Source organism: Stegastes partitus, unplaced genomic scaffold, assembly GCF_000690725.1.
Source record: "Stegastes partitus isolate 25-593 unplaced genomic scaffold, Stegastes_partitus-1.0.2 Scaffold828, whole genome shotgun sequence".
Lineage (NCBI taxonomy): Eukaryota > Metazoa > Chordata > Actinopteri > Pomacentridae > Stegastes > Stegastes partitus.
The window spans coordinates 214,381-237,816 of NW_007578559.1; the positions used below are offsets into that span (position 1 = coordinate 214,381).

A 23,436-nucleotide genomic window follows, 5' to 3' on the forward strand; every position below is an offset into this window, starting at 1 on the left:
ATTCTGAGCTCAGATCTTTCACTGCAGTTTTTGACGGTTGTACTGGTACTTTTTATGGAAGCAGAAACTCCTGAGTATTTCACCACTGAAGCAAAGTATTTTCTATAAATTTTTCTAATTCTGATTTCTGCAAAGCAATATACCTGCCACTTTGCATAACAGATAGTCAGATAAGCTCGATAGCTAGAAAGCTAACAAGTGTGCCGTGGGAATCACATAGTAGCAGCTATATCACAAAAATAAACGTAGCTCTGTTGCTAGGAAGCTACATACAAGGCACAAGTGTGACATTGTGAAATAATATCATCAACCAGGCACAACTGTGACGTCACCTTCTGACATTCTTGTCGTCAACCAACAGTATAAATAGAACAGAATCAGTCCGTCCCGGCATCCAGTTAGTCTGACAGTGATCAGCAACAGCTTTCTCCAAGAGACACAAACAAAGTTTTCTTGGTCAAGTACGACACAGAAGGACAAGAACAAAGCTCTACACTAACTACAGTCTTCTACAGACCGGATAGCACCAACAGTCCTGAGTTGTGCAGAGTGTCTTTGCTTGTTTATAATGACTTAAAGATTCAGTGCAAGAAGCAGACAGAATTTTTAGATTTCAGGTTTGTTTTAAGATGTTCATGTCTTAACTAAGGGGATTTTTCCCTCATGTGAAGCATCTTAAAATAGTGTCATACTTTGAGAATTCCAATCACATTTTAAGATTTTAAGGAACTTTGTATTTCAGCATATGAAACCCTACACTGAGGGTACTTGAAAGAAAAAACAAATCAAATTTGCTTTTATAAAGCTTGACAGGCTGGCATCTGAGACATTTTACTACTTGTAATAGATGAGTTGTTGGAACAATTGTATGTTACACGAGATGTTCTACTTTTTGTGGGTCTTTTGTGGGGTCCTCAGTCTGTAGGACCCCAGTTACGAGGCAATATCATCAAATTCAAACGTATTGTGATCCAGACTCTTGTCATTTGTTTCTGTAAAGCACACACAATCCCACATGGCAATACAGGAGTACAATCACGGGGCACTTAGCTGAGTAAATTTGAGGTGTTTTTCTTCTTATAGAAATTGTACTACAAAGGCCTTTTCAGACACGAACATGTAACGCTGCTGCTGTATCAGTCTGTCACAGTGGCGGCATTCTGTCATTGAGATGTAGGTTAAGGTAATGTTCCTCATGGCTTCATTCAGACATATGCACCAAAGTGACACAGTACCATATTTGTTATACAGACTGGACAGTAAATCAAGACACAGAGTGACCACTAATGTACATAAAACACCTACCAGGACACAAAACAACCACAACGAGACACAAAATGACTCCAGGAGACACAAAATGACATGAAATGATACAAACACCTTGATAAGACTCAAAATAGCTTGAAATGACACAAAAATGTTCAAAATGACACAAACACAAAATGAAACAAAATGACCAATGATCCCATGACCACACAGATGTATCTGGTGACCCTCAGGAGGGGACAGACCCCAGGATTGGGGACCACTGTACTACAAAGGCATATGCAGTAGTAAAGATCAGCTCAACCTCAGTAAGATTCATTTAAATGCTGCTGAGGCCTCAATGCTTCAGTTTTAACAATCATCGAATTACACATGTAGTAATATATCGGTCACAAGGGACAGTATTCAGCAGGTTGTTTTTGATTCTTCTGGTCATACAAAAAATCAGATTGTTTGCTTTTCAGGGAATTTTTCTCATGTCACTTTATTGCTCCTTCATTTTTTCTCATGCATTTGGAGCTTTGAGATCATTTTGGTGAAGACAGTGACTTTTTTGTTTGTTTAAATATTTCTATCCTTTAAGCTAATGTAACTGGGCTGCAGGGTGGCAGCACTGTTGCCTCGCAGCAAGAAGGTTGCCGGTTCACGTCCCGGTGGGGGCACCGGAATCTTTCTGCGTGGAGTTTGCATGTTCTCTCCGTGCAGCGTGGGTTCTCTCCGGGTTCTCCGGCTTCCTCCCACACAGTCCAAAAGCATGTTGAGGTTAATTGGTGATTCTAAATTGTCCGTAGGTGTGAATGTGAGTGTGCTTGGTTGTCTGTCTCTAAGTGTGGCCCTGTGATAGACTGGCGACCTGTCCAGGGTGTCCTCTGCCTTCACCCTATGTCATCTGGGATAGACTCCCAGCCCCCCCCTCAACCCTAGTGAGGATTAAGCGGTGTATAGATAATGGATGGATGGAAGCTAATGTAACTGTACTTTGTGCTACAACAGCTTTGCCACTAATATATTAATGTATCGAATTCATTAAGTTGATTGCATTGCAAGAACATATTGGATTGAACAGAACTTCATGGAAATGAACATGGCATTCCATCATACTGACTAATGTTAGGCTCCACCAGCAATGTTAAGTCACCACAACCTTTTTTGGATGAGCATATCTACGCTAACTCTCATCTAGTCTGAAGGCAAAGCATGGCTCGTCCAATAGGTGCTGCACATGTTGCGACACCAAAAATGTGGACCTGTAGCGTAACAGAGCAGTTTAATACTGTCAGATAATCTAACGTAGTAATCCTGTTTTGTTGTTGTAGTAGCTATACTGTGGTTTGGATGCACTTCGTGTGCAGCAGCTGGATGCAGGCAGCAGGTGTAGCTGGATGTGGATGAGGCTTAAGGTAGATGCCACAGTTAAGGTGAACACAGTAAAGCACATGTTGCCTGTCTGACTTTTTCCAAAAAGTTGAAAAGAAAGGATGGGTGGTAGCAGGAGTGTGCATGTCCTTTTTGCAAACAGAAATATATCATTAGCAGAAATCATACAAACACAAAGTGTTGCAGTTCTCCTGAGAAAGAAGAACTCACTGTTCATTGTGAGCACCAGTGCAGCTGAAAGGATCAGGAAAAGTTTCTGGACTGCTTGTACCAATGAGTGATCATAGCTCGTGTAGTACAGTGTGTGTGTGTGTGTGTGTGTGCGTGTGTGTGTGTGACCTGGAAGCTCGGAAGACCTGCTGATGTGGAACATTACAGGTGAGAACGGCCCAGCTCCTCAGATACATCAGACCGATAAGCTTCAACACATTGAATGCAGGAAGACAGGGAGAGAAAAACGCTCCCATCCTGAATGAAAGAAAGAGACAGGTCAGTAGTACACACACACTCACACATTGAGGTCACACCCCATATAAAAGACATTACATTCAGTGCTTCACGGTTTCACTTCATTATGTTTATTGCCGCAAGGCGACGTTTCCGAAATTAGTTGAGAAAATACGGTCAAGTCAGGCACAGAGTGGTAATGGAGATATTATAGAAGGTCACATCCCTTTAAACAGGGTCATGGACACTGGTCAGCACTAGCCACACTATTAGGCTCTGAGTTAATCTTACGTTACTGGAATTTGAAACAGTTTCTCAGACTTACCAGATCATTCCTTGGTTATAAATTAAGTGCAAGACATTCTCAGCTATTTTGAATTCTCCATATTCAGGCTGAGAAAAGACAGAAAACAAAACATGAATGCAGTGTTTTGTTACATTTTATAAATGAAAAATATTGAAAAATATTACCACATCTCAGTTTTCTGGATTTGTAAGTAAGGGAGAAGTTAGCTGAACTTTGTTTAAAAAACAACAACTATCAGAGACAGAAACCATTATTTAACACTTACATACAGCTCACATTCTTTGCCTTCACAGTATGATCCATGTCCATTTGACTGATCCAGGAATTCCCTCATAACAAGAGTCAATACCAAATTTTGAACTAAAAATAGTCTATCTGACATTAATAAAAAGATTATTGTTTCTTACTTAATGTTTTACATGCCAGGAAGAATTTTTTAATTTATTTTTTATTTCTTTAGATTTCACACCACTGGTTTTTGAAGGAAAAATACTTACTGTCACAGAATATTAAGTCCTACTATACCTAAGACTGGAGAATATAATGCAAGAATAACAGCCCTAATGATTTAAATGAAACTGAATAGCATGGGAAGCAGCTAGTCTTGTGCGTCATTTGAAAGACATGTTCTGCTGCCTGCCACAGGATGTGGAAGTAGGTCCGGCTGATTGTGTTGTTCTTCACCATAAGTGTCTGCCTCGCTGCCTGCTCCTCTTCCTCAGAGTCATTTTCATGAGAGGGACTGTCATCAGACCTTTCCTCCGTGTTTTCCTCCTGCCCAGACACATTCTCCTCCAAATCACTTTGTGCTTCCTCATTTTGAAAGATCAGATGAATGGCCTCTTGCACCATAAATCCTGCTGCTATAACCTCAGTCACCGAAATAGCAGCTCAGGTACCTTTACAATCTTATGGCCCCAACAACCTTTATTTGATCTCTGTTTTGACCTCCGTAAGCTCGGAATTAATGGATTCTAATTTCTTTGTTTTAGATTATTTTGTTATTTTGCAGGTGTTTGTGCAGATCTCAGGACTGCGTCAAGGCATCTTCTGACCTCAGTGTGACGTCTGTTTCTCATGTGCAGCCTATAAGATCACCCCTCAGCGGTTTTACTCTTTTACAGATTCCTACTGAACTCTGTCACTACTGTCCCATAAAAAATACACACAGACATGACATGTATAGTTTTACTGTTTCAAGATTTACTAAAACCACGATTTTCCTTGATTTAAATCCAACTGGAGGATCTAAAATCCATTATATTAGTTTAGGTTAAATTTGACCCAGAGCAGCCTTAGTGTAGGAAATGTTTTAGCACCTGTACAAAAGTGCTGCTGAATGAGAAGAAGCGGTCACAAAAGGACCTCAGCCAGAATCACAAACACATTTGTTGTTAAATCTTTCTACCCTGAGGTGAAGGTCCTTGTACTGGGATCTTAAACACAACCTGCAGCCATTTTCCAAAGGTTTCTGAGCATGCTTCCATTCTGTGAAGAGTCCAACTATGTCTAAATTAGCTCATCATGTCTGTTGCATCACATTGGGAGAACTGCAGTTAAGACATTTTTAGAACGAGTTAAATAACATCAGTGTCACCAACATATCGTTAAAATGCTGTAATCTACTTAGTTTACAGTTTTGATACAGCGGAAGTAAAAAACACTTTTCCAATCTCAGTTGGGCTTGGTGATAGTGACACGTACCCACACATTCATTTAGTTCTGGTTGTACTGACTGTCTTGTCACTCCAAACCTCCTGAGTTTCCCTACATCTCCATTCATGCATCCCCGTCGCTATTATGTCATGTTGCATGTTACGGCTTCAATATTGGAACAAGCTGGCTCAGACAGAACTGCATATGTGAAGAATGTTCTATTGTACACATGGAAAATGGTTTGATCCACATTTAAAAGGATTGAAGACAGTGTTTAGGAATCTTTAAGGGCTGATTTTTCATACTTCATACTGCAGCAGTGGCCAAGCAACCAGGTTTGAAACACAAACAAACATACTTACAAACTTGCTCTCTAAATCCCAGCAGCAGCAGTCACTTAGGTAGCGAACCACCAGACCTCTGATGAAGTCGATGAGCAAGATGCTGGCCACTGTGAAGATCATGTCAATGATGGACAGCTTCAGCATCTCCTGGAGACATGTTGACACACACCTTTAAATACATTATGCATATACACAAATACTGTCCATTTAATTATTCATCACTGAAACAGGGCTATAACTTGCTCATTTGCACATCAGTGGGTTACATAATGGGTACATGTTTTTAGAGTTCTAGTAGCTTACTCTTGTAGTTACTGTTAAAAGGAAGGCATAGATACCTTCATGTATATATTTTGGTGATTAATGGGTGGATTATCATGGAATCCTGTAAAGACATTAATGTTCCCCTCATGATGAATGATATCTTTAGTGATTCCTGACAATCATCTGATAAATACATGAGTCTGTCCAATACTTTAGGCATGGACCAAATACCAGGTGGATAAATGCGCTATACTTTGTGTTTTCTGATATTTAGCCAATACTTGTAATCTGTATTCTGATTTGTGACAACTACAGTTTATGATAGTGTTCAGTGTCTCTAATGCTGACCTATGTTTTATATGAAATTCTTTAAAACTACTGAAACTGTTTTTTTGTGTGTTTTTTTAAAAATGTACAATTCAGAATGCAAGAAAGAAAGACAGTATAAACTCAAATGCAGAAAATTGGATATTTTCTAATTCTAAATTGAGCAATTTTAAGACATAGTCCTTCATCTGTATTATAAATGTGTTCTCAGCATAAACTTGGGTTTTTGAACTGGATCTCATCCAACTACAGCAGGGGTGGGTAATCCTGGTCCTCGAGGGCCACAATCCTGAATGTTTTAGATGTTTCCTTCTTCCAACACACCTGATCCAAATGATCAGGATTGTTATCAGGCTTCTGCAGAACTTGATGATGAGCTGATCATATGAATCAGGTGTGTTGGAAGAGGGAAACATCTAAAACATGCAGGATTGTGGCCCTCGAGGACCAGGATTACCCACCCCTGAACTAGAGGAATGTCAAGAAAAGTATGTCGTACAACTATAAAGTGTACGCCAATCAGAAGGTAAAACCTGTCCAACGTAGGTCTCCCAGCACTGGTCCTGCTGAGAGCGGGCGTTCTTCTCAAACAGAACTGTCTGGTTGGAGACGGTCGCTGAGCTGCTCCTGTTGCTGTTGGTAACATACAGAACTGTGGCGATGGTTGCTATGGTACTGTTGTGATGCTCAAAGACAGAGATCTCTGACACCAGGGTGGAGAGGCTGTCACCTTCAGGTTGAGATATGGTGGCCAAGTAGGCGCTAGAGTCAGTCCAGTTACTCGGACTTACTTGGACCTGGAAGTCAAATAAAATACAATCAGTCCAGCCAGCTATGTGCTATACTGTTCCTAAATGGGTGACTGATAATCATATAAGGATGTAAAAGTTACTTTGTGATGCCAAAGGAACAGTTTAACGTATGACATCATTAGCCTATCTAAGCTTAAAAAAACAATAGGAAACAGTTTACTCTGTTTTCCAGTCTTTGTTTACTTTCTTAGTTCCAGTATGTCATTTATTTACATAAAACACTGTGTCAATAAGACACATTTTTGAGCAATTATTAAGTGCATTTGAAGGACACAATCTGGCTGACCATTCCCCACTGCTGCTTTTATGAACAGCTGTCCTAACTGTAGCTCTGCAATGCTGAAAAATATCATAATATAGACTGGTGACCTGTCCAGGGTGTCCCCTGCCTTCACCCTAAGTCAGCTGGGATAGGCTCCAGCCCACCATGACCCTAGTGAGGATAAAACGGTGTATAGATAATGGATGGATGGAACCCAACAATCTGAAGTTCCATTAGGACTCCTTTTGAGCAAGTGGTTGGCAACGGTGGGAAGGAACCAAAAACAAACAAACAAACAAAAGCCCAGACCTCCTCAGTTTATTACTTAATTTTTTCTACTGTGCTCTGTGCACAATAATTTACAAACTATTTTTTATTTATTTTTTGTTATTAGACAATATTTATATCACAATAGCAAATGTTTTTCATTATATTGACAGGGCCCTGATGAGCAGAATATAAAGACTGACGCATGACATCCTCTACTGTGGACGTTACATTTTGACTCAAATGGATTTAACTTTGATTAAAGTCCTTCCACACGACAGTTAACCACAGAATATTGTTGTACTTGAATGTTTCTTGAAGAAGAAAAGGTTTTAAGAGATGTTCCACTAGTAACAGCCACAGTGTCACCATTATCCACCATTTTTTGGATTTATAATGTAACTACTTAGGGTAACAAATATTAATAAAGACAGGTTGTCCCCTGTCTTTTCCAAGTGATAGTTGTGATGAATATAATTTTAGTTCAAATGTGAAAAATTGAGGGCTGCAGGGTGGCGCAGTTGGTAGCACTGTTGCCTCGCAGCAAGAAGGTTGCCGGTTCGCGTCCCGGTGGGGGCACCGGAATCTTTCTGCGTNTTTGAAGGACAAAATCTGGCTGACCATTCCTCACTGCTACTTTATGAACAGCTTGTCCTAACTGTAGCTCTGCAATGCTGAAAAATATCATAATACAGACTGGCGACCCGCAGCAAGAAGGTTGCTGGTTCGCGTCCCGGTGGGGGCACCGGAATCTTTCTGCGTGGAGTTTGCATGCTCTCCCCATGCACCATTTTTGGATTTATAATGTAACTATTTAGGGTAACAAATATTTATAAGGACAGGCTGTCCCCTGTCTTTTCCAAGTGATAGTTGTGATGAATATAATTTTAGTTCAAATGTGAAAAATTGTCCACTGTTGAGGATGACATGGATGAAAGCACTAATAGTGTCTTGGTTCCATTAAATGTTCCAGTAAACCATGACAGTGAATCATACACAAAAGTGGAACGCAACCATCATTACTGGTGCATTTCCCTACGACAGAAAGTCAAAATATCTGCTGTGAAAAAGCTCTGTGGTGGTCTTCTTTTCTTTACCACCAGACCTGAATGATGTGGTTAAAGAGTCTATTCACTCAAATCACAAAATAAACTTTTCCCACTTGCAAATGCTATTACTATACCATGTAGACAGTTTGTACACTTGCTACCAGATACAGTTCCATGACAAACTCAGTGAGGTCTGATGATTATGTCTAAAGAAACATTTCATTCTTTATGAGCAAAAAGGAAATTCCACCCCAACAACCAAAGCCACTTATCTCCAAACTTTGTGACATCAAACTAAAACTGTCTCTGTAGCCAAACACCACTTGAAATAACTGAGACAATGTAGGTTTTTAAAAATTTGAGTGAACTAACTCTAACGTGCAGTTTTAACTGTTTGTGACAACATGTGATGCCTCATGTTGCTGCATTACTTGACCTAATGTTTATGATACAGTCACAGAGTGAGTAGTTTCTATACTCACAGCAGAGCTCATACTGTTGACCTTATCAAGGAGGGCAATAATGAGGCTATAGAGATTCCCCAGGTATAAAACAAGCACTCTGTGAAAACACAATTATGGCATTGTTAGTGTGCAGAAAGGCCTGTGATGTATCATACAGTATGTCAATAATGCTGCATTGTGAAGCTGTTGCTGAGTGATAGAGCACCTGGCCAGCTGGAATCGCAGCGAGGTTCGTGGGTGGTACATCTCCAGCTGAGCCACCAACTCAAAGGCAGACGGTGCAATCATGGTGATGAGGGAAACCACCACACTCACCTAGAGGCAGAGAGGACACAAACATTGCTGACGTAGTGGGTACATGGTAAAGTTCTTTTTGAGAAAAAAAGATTTCAGCTGAAAATTATTACACAATATGACAAACATTTCCCTCTGTCTGTGAATCATCAGTAAATGTCCATGGCAACAGCACGTCCCAACAACAGCAGCCTCCCCCAGCAGGACAATGTGCACTACCATACCCCGTAAACTGTTCAAGAACAGCTCAAGGAACGCATCAAAGAGCCAAAGGCATTGACCTGACTTTCAAATGTTCTAGATTCCCTTCTGATCAACTGGCGGGGTACATCAGAAGAACCCTGACCCATCAAAGCCTCACCCTACAACTCACAGGAACCAGAAGATCTGCTGCCAATGTCCCCATCCAGCACCACCGAACACCCCTATGCCTTCGCCCTGTTTGCTGGTTGTCATCATGGAAAAAGTACATGACTTACAGACTATATCATATTTTCATGCAGAACTGGTCGCTGAATCATCAAGCTAGTTGAAAAGCAGAACAGTTTTAAGGAGACTAAATTGCTGAAGTGATGAGCTGTCACTGACGGATGGATATTGACATTCAGTAGCCATCTCCCACTGGATCTACCTCAGGTCTCCGCTTTCATTTGTCCTTTTATAACTGTATTGCATGTTGGATAATCTAATCAAACTAATGATGATGAGAATGATGACGTCTGTTTTGCTACTATACCTCATTTTTCTCCCACAGCGTCAGCTCCGGCTTTTCCTGCTCTAGTTTCTGAGAACGGTCCACCACAAAGTAGATGATGTAGATGCTGCCGGCTAGAGACAGCAGCACCAGGATGTTGGCTAAGATACGTAGACTGATCAGAACTGCCCTGAAAAAACAGACCCACAGAGTTCACTCACTGGTAGATGAAGTGTAGCCAGGCCCTACGTATAGCAAGCTGTTTTAACATTTATTAGTGTTAGAGCTGGACTCTCTGGCATGTAAATTAAATATACCAACAACACCGTCTGGACTAGATAAGTCAGATTATTTATTCAGGATCTCTATAACATAAATACCAGTCAAAATGACAGCGATATTGCTAACCTGCTAGAACAAAGCTTTAAAAAATTGGTGGAATATACTTTTACAACAGATTTCTCTAATTGCAGGTACTGATACCTGTATGATGGAGTGGAGGATGACATCAGTACCATAACCAGTGAGGCTGAGATAAGGGAAGGGACTGCAAAGCACTCATTGATCTCATGTTAATACCTTCTGGGTGTCCAGTCATGTCCAGTGATTTACTGTCAGTTGCTTTGTCACAAACATATAAACTGCAGAAATTTCACAAACTGGATGTTCTAAATCAGCTGGATCTGATATTAATAGCAGAAGTTGATGGACTTTGGTGGTTTCAGCAGACTTAACTAGAAGAATCCTAATCAAGGACATGCACAGAACACATAAAAACACAAGACACACAGAAAACAGATGCTTACAGACTGGTATCCTTCTTCTTTTCCTGCTCCTCAACAATGGCTTCCTGTGCAGAAAAACCCAAAACAAACATTTGTTTAATTTCTGATCTGTAATATTCTGTGCATGTGTTAGAGATACGTTGAATTTAATAACAAAAAGTGATGTGTATAATTCAGTGAGTCTGTTCGTTGTGTCTCTGACCCTGATGTTGTTGACAATAGCAGCTCCTTTGCTCTCTGCAGCCTCTGGGTTTCCTATCAGATAATCCCAGGCACAGAAAACTCTCCAGCAGAATGTAAAGTTCTCATCAGAGGCACTGGCCAGGCTCAGACGAGAGTTCTTGGCCATTCTGCAGGAGTATTATTTTTAGGACATATTATCAAATCATGCATTATATACCGTTGCAGCATTTTTAGTAGAGTGATTAGTTGAGAAGTTTAATAGTTTTAAAGGGAGAATTTTCACTAGATTTCTGTGGAACTTGCAGAATTTACAGTGTGACAGTATCATTTTATTCTTAACCTTTTTTGGCTCCATCATCAGGCTATATAACCATCTGCATATATAAAACAATAACAAGAGTGTCACGGTTGCCTCCTAGCTACAGATCTTTCTTTCTTGGAGTTTGCATGTTCTTCCTTTGCAGCATGGGTTCTCTGCAGGATCTCCGGCTTCCTCCCACAGTCCAAAAACATGTCGATTGGTGATTCTAAATTGTCTGTAGATGTGAATGTGAGTGTGCTTGGTTGTCTCTGTGGCCCTGTGATGGACTGGTGACCTCTCCAGTATAAACCCTGCTGGGATAGACTCTAGCTCCCCATGACCCTAGTGAGGATAAAGCAGTGTATAGATAATGGATGGATGATCTTTACTAGTGAGCACCAGCTGGGATTTCAATGTCAATTTCTTGTCAAAATCTATGTGACAATCAGTTAAAATGACTTACATCTATTTTCAAGCTAAAATGTGATTTTGAAATCAAAATCACATTTTAGCTTGTTGAAAAGAAGGCAAAACACAAAATTACAAAATCTAAATTCAATTAATCATTTTAATAAATTGTTTAGTGATAGGTTGAAAAAGGAGATCATATTGATTCTTGCAACAGAATTTCTCCAAAGTAATAATGCACAGGTAAAATAAGAAGTTAGACTCCCTGATGTAATGTGCATGTGCAAATATTTAAGTGTTACAGCTTTGACCACTCTGAAGGTAGCATGTGCCCTCTGTCGTTCTAACAATGTACCACTGTGGTGTGTGTTTCTTCTTCACACCAGCTGCTTAGCTCCATAACCTGATGTGTAATTAGCCAGAACCAGGTTGTGGGTATGATTCTTGCTTCAAACATTATTTTTCTTATTGCTTGCCCTTGCTGGATCTTTTATTGTTGTTTTTTTGTTGATAGATAAGCTTAAAAAAAAGATAAGACAACATTTTCACATTAGAGGATGCAAATCTTCACTTTTAGAAATCATAGTTACCTAAATGTAAACATTCAATCACTATCTTCAAATGGTTGGTGAAAAACATTCACCTTTGAACCTGTTTTAAATGTCGTTTCACTGATGCTCACAGCATTATTAAATGCTTTTCAACAGAAATATGCTCACTGGATGCATGATGCCGCTTTCAGTACAAGCACACAACTCCTGTAGGTCACTATGTATTCTAGTTATTCTTCGATGTGCTGTGGTGTGCAGCATTTCTGTCTGTAGTTGACACTAGAGGGGATTCAGACTGTAGCAGCATTGTCAGACCAGCTGTCATACTATGAGACAGTGATAGATGCAAACTTGCTGCCTGGGAACATGCCAGTGATACTCAATCACAATGCACATTTTATCCCATCAGCTATGGTCTCATAACTGTATGTCTACTATGGTGAATGTCTCTTTTGTGAAGCAGTTTTAAAATAGGCAGAGCAACATTATATGAATGGACGGTGTAACCATACAGTCACACTTGCCTCCTCTGTTTGGGAGTCTTTCTCAAAAGTCAACAATGTGGAGATGTGTTGTTGTCAGCAAAACAAATTTGTGTGTCAACAAAACCTAAAGTCACACTCAAAGCAGATGAATTATTTTAGTTTACTTTTTTAAAATCTCTTAAATGCTGCAATTTTAGTGATCTCTGAATATCTACTGTTCTGTTTTAAGAGCTTTTCACCTTAAAATTAGTAGTTTTTTACTCTGCACTGCATGAGCTAGTCATGACCTGTTCTGAAGGCTTTATCGGGTCAGCCTTACAATCACATTATTTTATCGACTCATTATAACATCAGCATTAGTTGTAAAAAGCATAATGATTACTTTCGTAACAGAATGATGAAACTGTAGGCAAAGACAGCCATCCCAACCAGGAAGTAGGCAAGGGGCAACCGGTACCCTGCACTGCCAATTTTCCTCACCCTGCCATAGTAACCATAGAATAACACAGAGTACTGCAGGTAGCCCTGTGGAGAGTCAAACACAACAGATGTTCACACAAAACACAAGGAAGTACAGGATGATGAAGATGACATGAAAAAGAAATCAGTAATATCTAAAGTATGATTCCTTATTTCCCTTGAATAAAATGCAGGGTAACTGTAGTGATTTAAGAATGATGTCTTTACTGGCCCATTACATTATTCCAAGTCGAAACTTATATACGTGGGGAAGGGAAAGGAGTTAAATTGGCCCTGCAGTAGAGGTCAGGGAGACAGTAAAGTAATGTTTAAATAATGGTTCATTGTGTCCGTAAGTAATGTGCTATTGACAAAACAGTAAAAGGAGAGAAAGCCTTGCCCCGAGAGACCAGATGGTGTCCAAGTCCTGGGCTGAAGCCAGATGCTCTTTCGGAATAGTTTTACTTCTTGTCGTTCCAAATGGAGCTCCGGCCAGAAGCTGGTTAGACACAAACATATCAATTCAATGCACTGTAATAATTATACAGCAAACATATTTGGTTATGGTTTTGAGGTTTAGGTGAAACTTCATTAGGTTAGAGTTAGGTAAAGATCAGGATTTGACAAGGCCGGGGGACCTTTGCCATCATGGTTACAATAATAACCACTTGGTTACAGTTTGGAAAGTACAGCAGTCACTGGTCAAAGAAATCAGCACTGGAACACAAAACAGGTGGTGTTTCGCTGACCTATCCGACCACCCTGACCTCACTAAACACATCATTTAATGGTCAACTCAAAAAAGTTTGCTCGGTGTCATAGGTATAAATTCAAGTTTCAAAGCAATCCAAAATTTAACTTGATGAGATCCCAACGCAAATTTACTTAATACCCAATCACAGTAATTCCAGAAATATGAACTGCATTTAGCACAACTCTCAAAAATTCTGGTATGACCAATCTGAATGCTTACATTAGATTGTGTGCAACGTAAGGAACAGATAGCCTAAATTACAGAGCATGATGTATCTATAGAGTTACCCAGATAAGGAGGCAACCCTCTACAAAGAGATGTGACTGAGAGCGTAAAAAGTGTACTGACCCTATATGACATCACTGGTCAAATAATTCACAGCACAAAACAAACACAGACATAAAATCTGGCAGAACATCCATGATGCTTGATGGTGGATAATATGGTTCAATAAGGAGAGGCGAGATAAAGGTGAGATATATGAGAAAAGACGATGGAGAATTAGTTCCAACAAATCATGAAGGCAGGGCGAGATGTATAAAAATAAATAAATGGATGAATAAAATTTGTCAGTGAGAATGACAGGAAAAGTCATGTCTGGGGAGATTGCTTGTGTCTGCATGTTGTTGACAAACATAAATCTAGTAGCACTTCTTCCACCATTCTTGTCTGCAGTTTGTACTTTGTTGTAAAGGATCCAAGGATCTGCACCAATGGACAAATCATTTACAGAGAAGTCAACAAGTAATATAAATATGAAATATACAACATAACTTTAATAAGGATGTTGAGATTTTTTTTTATTTTTTTAGATTTAGACACTTTTATTCAGTAGCTCTTTGCTGGAGGGGTGGTGTTGCTCTACATGTCTATTTAAAACACCCAGAAGGTGTTGTGGTGGATTCGAGTCAGGCTACATACTTGGTCAGATCATTGTTTTTTCTTCTTTGGACAGTCTTTTTGGCATTTTGGCAGTGTGCTATGGATCTTTATCCTGCTGGAATATTCCTTTTCTGCCAAGCCTCTTCCAACTGGAATTTATCTTGTTAGCCAGTATTTTTGATATATTCACAGGCATTCATGGTGCTATCTATCAATGTCATCTTCCCAACGCCCTTTGCTCTCATGCAGCCCCTTATCATCACACTCCCACCCCTGATCTTCACTGTTAGGACTATGCATTCACTGTGGGAGCCCTGGTCAGGTTCATGGCAAACAAGCTGGACCCAATCTGAGCCAATCAAATGTATCTTGGTTACATTTGACAAAAAAAATGTGCTTCCAATATTCATTAGCCGTCTTTTCACAATTTTAATCTTGCAGTTTTGTGTTGGAGAGAAGCAGGGCTGTTTTTTTTTTAGCACTGTCCATAGAGGTTTCTCCTTCCTTCTCACTGTCTGAGCTGTCAAAGAAACTCCAATTTCCATTGATAATCCTTGTGGCAAGTCTGACGCACTCACCAAGCTGTTTTCCAGAACTAGATTGTACCACTGGAGCAATGTTCTTGGCTTCATTTTAGGAGGATGACCACTGGGCTCGGATTAGTAGTACTATGACTTGGTCTACCTCCTAATATACTGCTGCCACTGTGTTCCCACTCATTTTTAGTTGCTTACTGATTTTTCTCTATCTTTTTTCCATCTTTGTGAAGATTTAAAATCAGATGTTCCATTTCCTCTGGCAGTTCTTCAATTCAGTGTGGAGCCATGATGCAGACATGCAGGTAGATACAACCCATGGGTCCTAAACAGAGTAAGGTCTGGTATTCACAGGTTATTTTCAAATCCTTTTTGTGGAGTTAGGCTGATTGGTTGCTCTACTCCGCTGAGTTTTTACTTCACTGTATTTTCAATATTGTTTTCTAAAGTGTTTGTTTTGAATTATTGAAGAGAGGAAAAACTCTACCTGTTATTGATTACTGGAGGGTAATACAGTTTTGAATCATTTAATATTTAGGTGATATTGCACAGGGGTGCACATACTTCTGTTGTATTATGAATATCGTACAAATATCACTAAAACTATCAGGCTGACTACAGAATATCATACAAATAATTAGCAGAAAATGTGCATTTATGATTATAACACTCTGCTCTTGTGAACAGTTATGAAGAGGAATCATCTCCTGCACCCCGCGCCATGTGATGCTATAGCCTGGCATCCAGGCAATAGTACAGACAATGATCTGATATAATTCAGATTTGTTTTTAACATTAGAAACTTAAGAGTGAGGTGTCCATCAGCAGAGTATGGGCCCAGCTCATGCATTCAGTGTCTGCTATAAATCATCTACTTGGCAAATATATGTGCAAAAACAGAGAAGCTGGAATCACAGTAAATATGGATGTTGCTCGTTCAATGGCTAATGTCTGCATTAATGTTGATAGTAGTAGGTATGATTTTATTGTATATATTTAGATCAAGATTTAAAAGATGATATTCTATTTTTAACACTTATATACTTATTTTAATACTACTTAATAGTGAACAGAGAAATACCAACTCCATATTGTCATTATTGATGGTGGGTGGAAGATGCTGAAATGAAGAAGGGGATCCAAAGAAAAAAACAATAAAACTGAATCACAACTTATAAATGATTTACATATGAATGGCATGAATAAATATGAATGTTTGTATTCACAGTATACATAACAGAGAGATTTGCTGACCTCTGGTAGGACAATGAAGGCTCCAGTCATGATGGTGAGGACGATATTGATCCCAAACAACCAGCGAAGGAAGATAAAGTAGGAGGCCACGCCTGACCCAAAGTGACCTGAACAAGCCAGAGGAAACATCTGACTGAGACTGAATAATATGTTACACACCACTTCATCCTCAAACAGTGATGCAGTGGTTCACCATCATCATTAAAAATATATTAATTATATATTAGCAAAAGTGGTAATTTATCTTTATGCACTCAATAATCTCTATCATCATATAACTGGCTCTGAACAGTATGACTATAGTGATGGATAACTGTCCTGAACAAAATGGATAGAGGTCTAAGTAAGGAATAAAATGGTTAGCTGAGAGTAGGAAAGTTTACTCCAATACTTCCTTTGATATGACAATGTCCTTTTAGTGTACTGATATTAAACAACAACAACAAGAAATGTGAGCATCGTCACTGATAGCATTGCTTTGACCGATTCAGGAGAGCAAACTCACTTTCGATTTTCTTGATCCTAACTTCCCAGGGAATGAACAGAACTACAATGTTGTAAAGCAGACGGGAAATTTTCTTCAGAAGCTGCAAAGGTGAGATTTAAAGAGCACTGAGAAACTTGTGGAAAAGAAAATACTGACAACAACAATTAGGTAACAACAATTTGCCACAAGAGTTCATAGTAAAGTAGACCTGTTTCTTAGGAGTAGCCTTTGTTCTAACATCACAATAGCAGGTGAATGACGTTACTTCAGTTATTGCACTTTGACAGATTGTGTTTTCAAGCACAAATTAAATGAAATTTTCATTTCTCAGGATGTCATTTGGTGGAACATACCCATGTCGTTCATTTGAAAACTGGTACAATGTGACTATACAGCATTTCCCATCTTATGATGTGATGGAAGTTAAAATCAGAACTGAGATGATAATTAATAATAAAGCTAAGCTCAGCTGGACCAGTAATTCTGGTTTTCAATTGACTGGGAGCCAATCTGTACAATTAATAACTCATCATCTGACTCGGGCTCACTAAAAGTCAATTTATTCTAATGGGGCCAAAGCAGCCTGAACATTTTAATTAAACTGAGCTGTAATAACAGGCTATAAATTCACTCATGCTGCTCTACTATTGCAGCACAGCTTTCTTTCTGCCCGTCTGTCTTCCTCTTTGTGTGTGCATATATGGTATGTAACACAGACAACGTAAAGGAAGTTATATGTGTGTGTGTTTGGCTTACAGAAGAGCAAAGCTTCTTAAAATCAGAACTCAGCACCCTTTACAAAGGAAATCCAGCATGTTTTATTATTCTGGCTCTGATCATCAAGCTGCTGCAGTGCAGTGAAATCACACAGAGAAGCTTTTGTCAGCATACAGTCAGACAGAATGAACTGAGCTGTGCAGTACAGTTTTGTTCACATATTTCACTGTACTTACCTACAGGGACATGCTGGATAAAAAGATCTTAAGACGGCCAAAGAAGAGACTTTGTGTCGTTTTAGATTTGTGTAGCAAAGTTGTTGCAGCCATAGATGTATTTTCTGATTGTTGTGGATAAGATCCGTGAACAACTGTGTATAAAAATTGCAATCTGTCTATGTGCCTCTGAAGATTTGAGGAATCTAAATTCACTTCATGATGTGCCTTGGCTCTTCTAATGGGAAATCACTTTTGCTCAATGGATCTACAAAAATATTCTTCATTTACCAACTGCTCACTTTGGTGCTTTAGTTCCATAAAGAACCCTTTTGTTTTGTATGTAACACCGTACATGAGAAATTTCTAATAGTGGAATAAAAACAGTTTATCATTCACTTCAAATCTGGGATCAGTGCTAGTATATATTGGGGGAAAAAAAATCTTTGCCAATGGGGGTGAGTGGTTGCTGTGTACCTACATCAGCTCCTGCAGTCTGGTAACCTCTGGTTCTGGTGAGTCGGCCCTCATACTTTAGAACAATCTCTCTGGCCTGCCTGGGAAACAAACACACATGGGAAACCCCACTAAGGAGAAACACCAAACAAGCTGGGGGTTTTTTTGCCCAAAAATTAAAGCTTCAAACAAAGAAAAAAATAAATATTTGATTTGATGTATGTTTTAGTTGCGGCCTTCTGCCCAAACATCTTACTTGCTAAAAAAAAAAGTTCTTTCTGAGATTTAGATTTTTTTTTAAATTGCTCATCTACCCGATTTTAGCACGTTTTTGTTTTTTGCATTTCGAGGCTATGTTTGAAGCACAATATCTCAGGAATGAGATGAAATGCTAAAATTTGTACTGTTGTTTCTCATTGTGCCATGATCAAAAAGAGCTGAAATATGAAAAAAAAAAAAAAAAAAGCCTTCAACTTACCCATTATCAGATTTATTGATCTCCTCATCAAATATTGCAGAATCTGAATAACCGTCACAAGAAAAACACTGTGAAGAATTCTGGCTTTTACCTATAATAGTTAATATTATCATCCAAATATAGCATCAAAATGCAATGTGCAAAAAAAGTGTGCTAAAAGTGGGCCAACGAGCAATTTTTATTGGTATTTTATTTTTGAAAGAATTTGATAGATCAACTTAAAATTTCACAAATATCTTTATACATACACACGTGGACAAAATTGTTGGTACCCCTCAGTCAATGAAAGAAAAACCCACAATGGTCACAGAAATAACATGAATCTGACAAAAGTAATAATAAATTAAAATTCTATGAAAATTAATCAATGAAAGTCAGACATTGCTTTTGAACTGTGGTTTAACAGAATTATTTAAAAAAAAAAATAAACTCATGAAAAATAATTCTGTTGAACCACAGTTCAAAAGCAATGTCTGATTTTCATTGATTAATTTTTTATTTATTATTACTTTTATAAGATGAGAGGAAGACATGATCAAGACAGCTAACCTGCTTTATACAGAATTTTTGAAAAAATACACGTTTTTGCAAGATGGTTTGTTTTCCTATACGGACCCCAGCTACAAAGCAACCCACCCACATCAGACCTACTTCTGTAATTAGTGCATTTTCCCTTTTCACTCTGTGTCGCTATCTTTGTAGCTTATATTTTCATGGCTTACTTGTCTTAGCTTGGGCTAATTCATTGTTTAATAGGATAGGTGATGTCTTATGATACAGGCGCAAAAGTCCTGCAGATAGAAGCAGTTGTGAGTTGCTGGACTTTATAGAAGGTGTACTCCAATTGTAGTGTCTATTTGTTCATGTGACAAACTTTTTAAACACTTTTAAAACATAGCAGAAATCAGTACTAATACCCTGATCCTTCTACAACCAGCCACAGCAGACTGGTCCCATTAAAATAAATTTTGGAGCTTTATAGTCTATAAGACAGTGAAACCAGCTCATCCTGTCAATGGACAATTCAGAGGGCTATGAGCCATGTGTTAACTATGAGGAAGACACTCATTGTGCACTTTACACACTCTCCCCTCTGAAAAACAACTGCAAGTGTTATTACTGTAGAATGCACACAGGTTTATTTATAGGCCTGAGTGAAAATGTGAAAAAACAACCCACATTTAAAAAAAAAAAAAATTTCTGACAATCTGGGTAAAAATCATTGATTTGTGATGTGGAACTACAAGCTGTTGTTGCAGTGGAAGTAATCGCAGACATTCAGCCGGAGATTAAAGAGGGTGTAAAAACGCAGACTTGCATCCCATCCCTGATGATGGTAATAAAACCTCTGCAGTAATAACACACTGCCCATATAAAACCTGTTATCCATGGCACATACTCAGCACATCTTAGAAGCTCTCTATCTGCTGTAGCTCTCTGTCAGCTCGTTCTCCATCCACAGGTTTAATTACATTTACTTTGGCTATTGGACACCTGGTAGAATGTTAGCTGCTAAACCATTCATACATGCCGGACCATATTAGTATCAAATAAGATTCAGTGTAATAAGGTTAGGGTTTATTTATTTTTGTAAGTCACTTCAAATCCTGTTGGGTAGTGGGATTTGTAGTTTTTTTTTTTGCTTTATATACATTTGATGGGACAGATAAGTACTTACCTTAATAAATTCACAAAGGCTAAGTAGAACTTTGCATGTCACATATACTGTAAATGTGACCTGAAGTCTATTTATACAAGTCATTTTCTAATAAACCACAAAAGTAGGGCCTAAAATATATTTAAAAAGCCACAAAGATATGTATAAACACATCTCTCCAAATATCTAAATGAAACAGTAAAACCTGTCCCGCAGTGATAAGTAGTTAGTTCTTATTACTGCAATTGATGTGGTAATAGTTTTTTCTTTTTTTCCTTTTATCTATAGATCTATTTCAGCAACACAACATGACGACTTGACTTGAAAGTAGTCTTTCTCACATTTGCAGTCTTCATGTTTGTCTGGGTTATTTTAAGAGAACACGAGAAGCAACAGAGTCAGCTACCACTCCACAGACACAAAAGCAACAGTCAACAGAAAAGTACTTGAGGACTTTAAGCTTGCGTCTCATTGGCCAAGGCCTGGTCCGGATGTTGGCGATGATCTCCTTCTGGTACTGAATGTTCTGGAACATCTCCTCTGGGTCGTTGCTGTCCACTCTCTCATCCTCTTTATCTTCATCATCTGATGAGCTATAGGTTAGGACACAAGGGCACAGTGAAAAATGCCTTGACTTCCTCTGTTGCTTCATAGAGAAACAAAAGAATGGAGGGGAAGTGGAATGGTTAAAGCATGTGCCACATTAACACAACGTCCCTGCTGTGACTGTACAGGAGGACCAGTGTTGCATGTTATACCCTCCTCTGTCACACAACATTGCTTGTCTACTGCTCCACTATTCACTCTCCAACAAAGGCAAAAATGACAACAAGATAGTAAAGAATGAAAGAATGTTCAGGATTTCACGAGTTGGACTTACTCTTATATTTTACTTCTTATTAAAGCCAACCATCCATCCATCCATCCATCCATCATCTATACACCGCCTAATCCTCACTAGGGTCACGGGGGGGCTGGAGCCTATCCCAGCCGACTTAGGGTGAAGGCAGGGGACACCCTGGACAGGTCACCAGTCCATCACAGGGCTACACTGAGAGACAGACAACCAAGCACACTCACATTCACACCTACAGACAATTTAGAATCACCAATTAACCTCAACATGTTTTTGGACCATGTGGGAGGAACCCGGAGAACCCGGAGAGAACCCACGCTGCACGGGGAGAACATGCAAACTCCACGCAGAAAGATTCCGGTGCCCCCACCGGGACGCGAACCGGCAACCTTCTTGCTGCGAGGCAACAGTGCTACCAACTGCGCCACCTTGCAGCCCCTAAAGCAAACCAAACTAGACTAAATAAAACATTACAAGGCAACAATTTGTACTGATTGTTTTGTATCAGACACATTTTAAATATGAACAGCCATAGCATGTTTAATTTCATTTCACTGATTAGTAATTAATTCAAGTAGCTGGTAATGTGTGAAGCTGAACTAAATGACTAAATTATGGGAACCTAATTTTACTGCTTGCAGCTTAGTTGATGTATCAGAACAGTCAGTTAGCACACCTCTGCCTGCAAGACGACATCCTGACAGCCTGGAGTCACTCCTTATCTACTGTCTTTAATCTAATTTATTAAGATGTCTACATTTTCTGTGTGGAGTTTGTGCTCTATGTACTGCCCTCAAACCAAATGTAATAGTAAATGTACTTTCAGTTAACAGTCCCACAGTTTAGTGTGTCACACTTGATGGGTCATGCACAAAGCAGAGGATATGGACATAAAAGAGTGGATGATTATTCCAGGTATAGTCGTTTTATTACAAATCATATCACCTGATAGCGATCAGTTGATTAACAGAACGAGCTGTAATTCTCTGCAGACAGAAATACTGTATGTAGCGGTGTTCTTCCATTACATTGTCCATAATTTCATTTCACATGCATTTGGAATAAAATGTGGGTACATTTTACTAGCAGCCTTTGTGTATTCTCTGCTGTTATCAATAATGCTTTGAAAAAGAGACCTTTAAGTGGAGTTAATCTGATTTATGATTTGTAAATAGATGAGTGTGAGGAAGGGATGCCATTTGCATTTCTGATGCTGTTGTGTAAATAATAAATGACAAACATCAGTTATTTTATGTGTTTCAGATAACTGCTATATACCATTTTTTTGCCGTTATTAGAATACAATTAGCTCATTGCAAACATTTCCATATCCATCATCACCAGGTTATTAAAATCAAAACAATACAGTTACAATGAAAACCAGAGAGACACACTGATTCTATGTTGAACTGTCTTCTTGTAGATGCAATGTATTTCTTTCTAATGCCAAAATTGATCATGTATGTGTGTATATATATATATATTCAACTCTGTAAAAAAAATGCTGTTTTTTGTTTGTTTTTTTTAGACTTTTTTACTCGTGATTAAAGATCTTTGACCAAATAAATGAGAGGACAGAGTGTCCCTGGATGGAAGTATAGCAACACAGCCCACAGGAAACTCTTTGAAGTTTTCCCTGATGATTAGATTTAGTAACTGACTAATCGTATGACCTACAGGATGTCAATTAAGACACAGAAAGATAATTAGTCATGAAGAGAGAGACTTATAGGCACAAAGAGACAAAAGGCTCTCCAAAGGTCCTGATAAAAGTAAAACTGATGAAACAAAACTAAACAAAGAAACAAAAAAACTAAAAGAGTAAGACTCACCCTTGGTGGTCCTGGTAGGCAGAATAAATCCTTCTGGAGTTTTTCCTGATACTTTTGTGTCTCTTGGCTGCAGACAGAGACCTGCTGCTCCCAACCAAAGGCTCAGACACTGTACTCATACTGCCTCGCTCAGAGTTTTGTCAGTGTGACAGTGTGTGAATGATCAGAACATTGCCTGCCACTCAGCCTGACTCTGCTGGAGCGTCTGAGCTGGAGCTACCTGCTACTCGGGGGCAACACCGCAGGACTGAAACACACTCATCCCTAAGTCCAATCACAGCCTGCACTGACTGCTTAAAGGGGCAGCACC

The 23,436-nt window shown here is 39.0% G+C and overlaps 1 protein-coding gene across 1 annotated transcript in view; it reads right to left on the bottom strand.

Annotated features, from left to right (window-relative positions):
* The window catches only part of tmc3 (transmembrane channel like 3), a 30,657-nt gene extending 7,412 nt beyond the window's left edge, over positions 1–23,245 (bottom strand). Inside the window, exons 1-16 of the mRNA XM_008292743.1 lie at positions 23,127–23,245; positions 20,885–21,031; positions 18,329–18,404; positions 16,934–17,015; positions 16,429–16,535; positions 13,403–13,501; positions 12,926–13,068; positions 10,818–10,965; positions 10,637–10,680; positions 9,873–10,020; positions 9,048–9,157; positions 8,861–8,939; positions 6,522–6,785; positions 5,416–5,544; positions 3,416–3,483; positions 2,983–3,111 (exon numbers count right to left, since the gene is read on the bottom strand). Of these exons, the coding sequence (XP_008290965.1) occupies positions 2,983–3,111; positions 3,416–3,483; positions 5,416–5,544; positions 6,522–6,785; positions 8,861–8,939; positions 9,048–9,157; positions 9,873–10,020; positions 10,637–10,680; positions 10,818–10,965; positions 12,926–13,068; positions 13,403–13,501; positions 16,429–16,535; positions 16,934–17,015; positions 18,329–18,404; positions 20,885–21,031; positions 23,127–23,245 (1,892 nt within the window). The remainder of the gene's footprint in view (positions 1–2,982; positions 3,112–3,415; positions 3,484–5,415; positions 5,545–6,521; positions 6,786–8,860; positions 8,940–9,047; positions 9,158–9,872; positions 10,021–10,636; positions 10,681–10,817; positions 10,966–12,925; positions 13,069–13,402; positions 13,502–16,428; positions 16,536–16,933; positions 17,016–18,328; positions 18,405–20,884; positions 21,032–23,126) is intronic.
* Between the last annotated feature and the right edge of the window lie 191 nt (positions 23,246–23,436).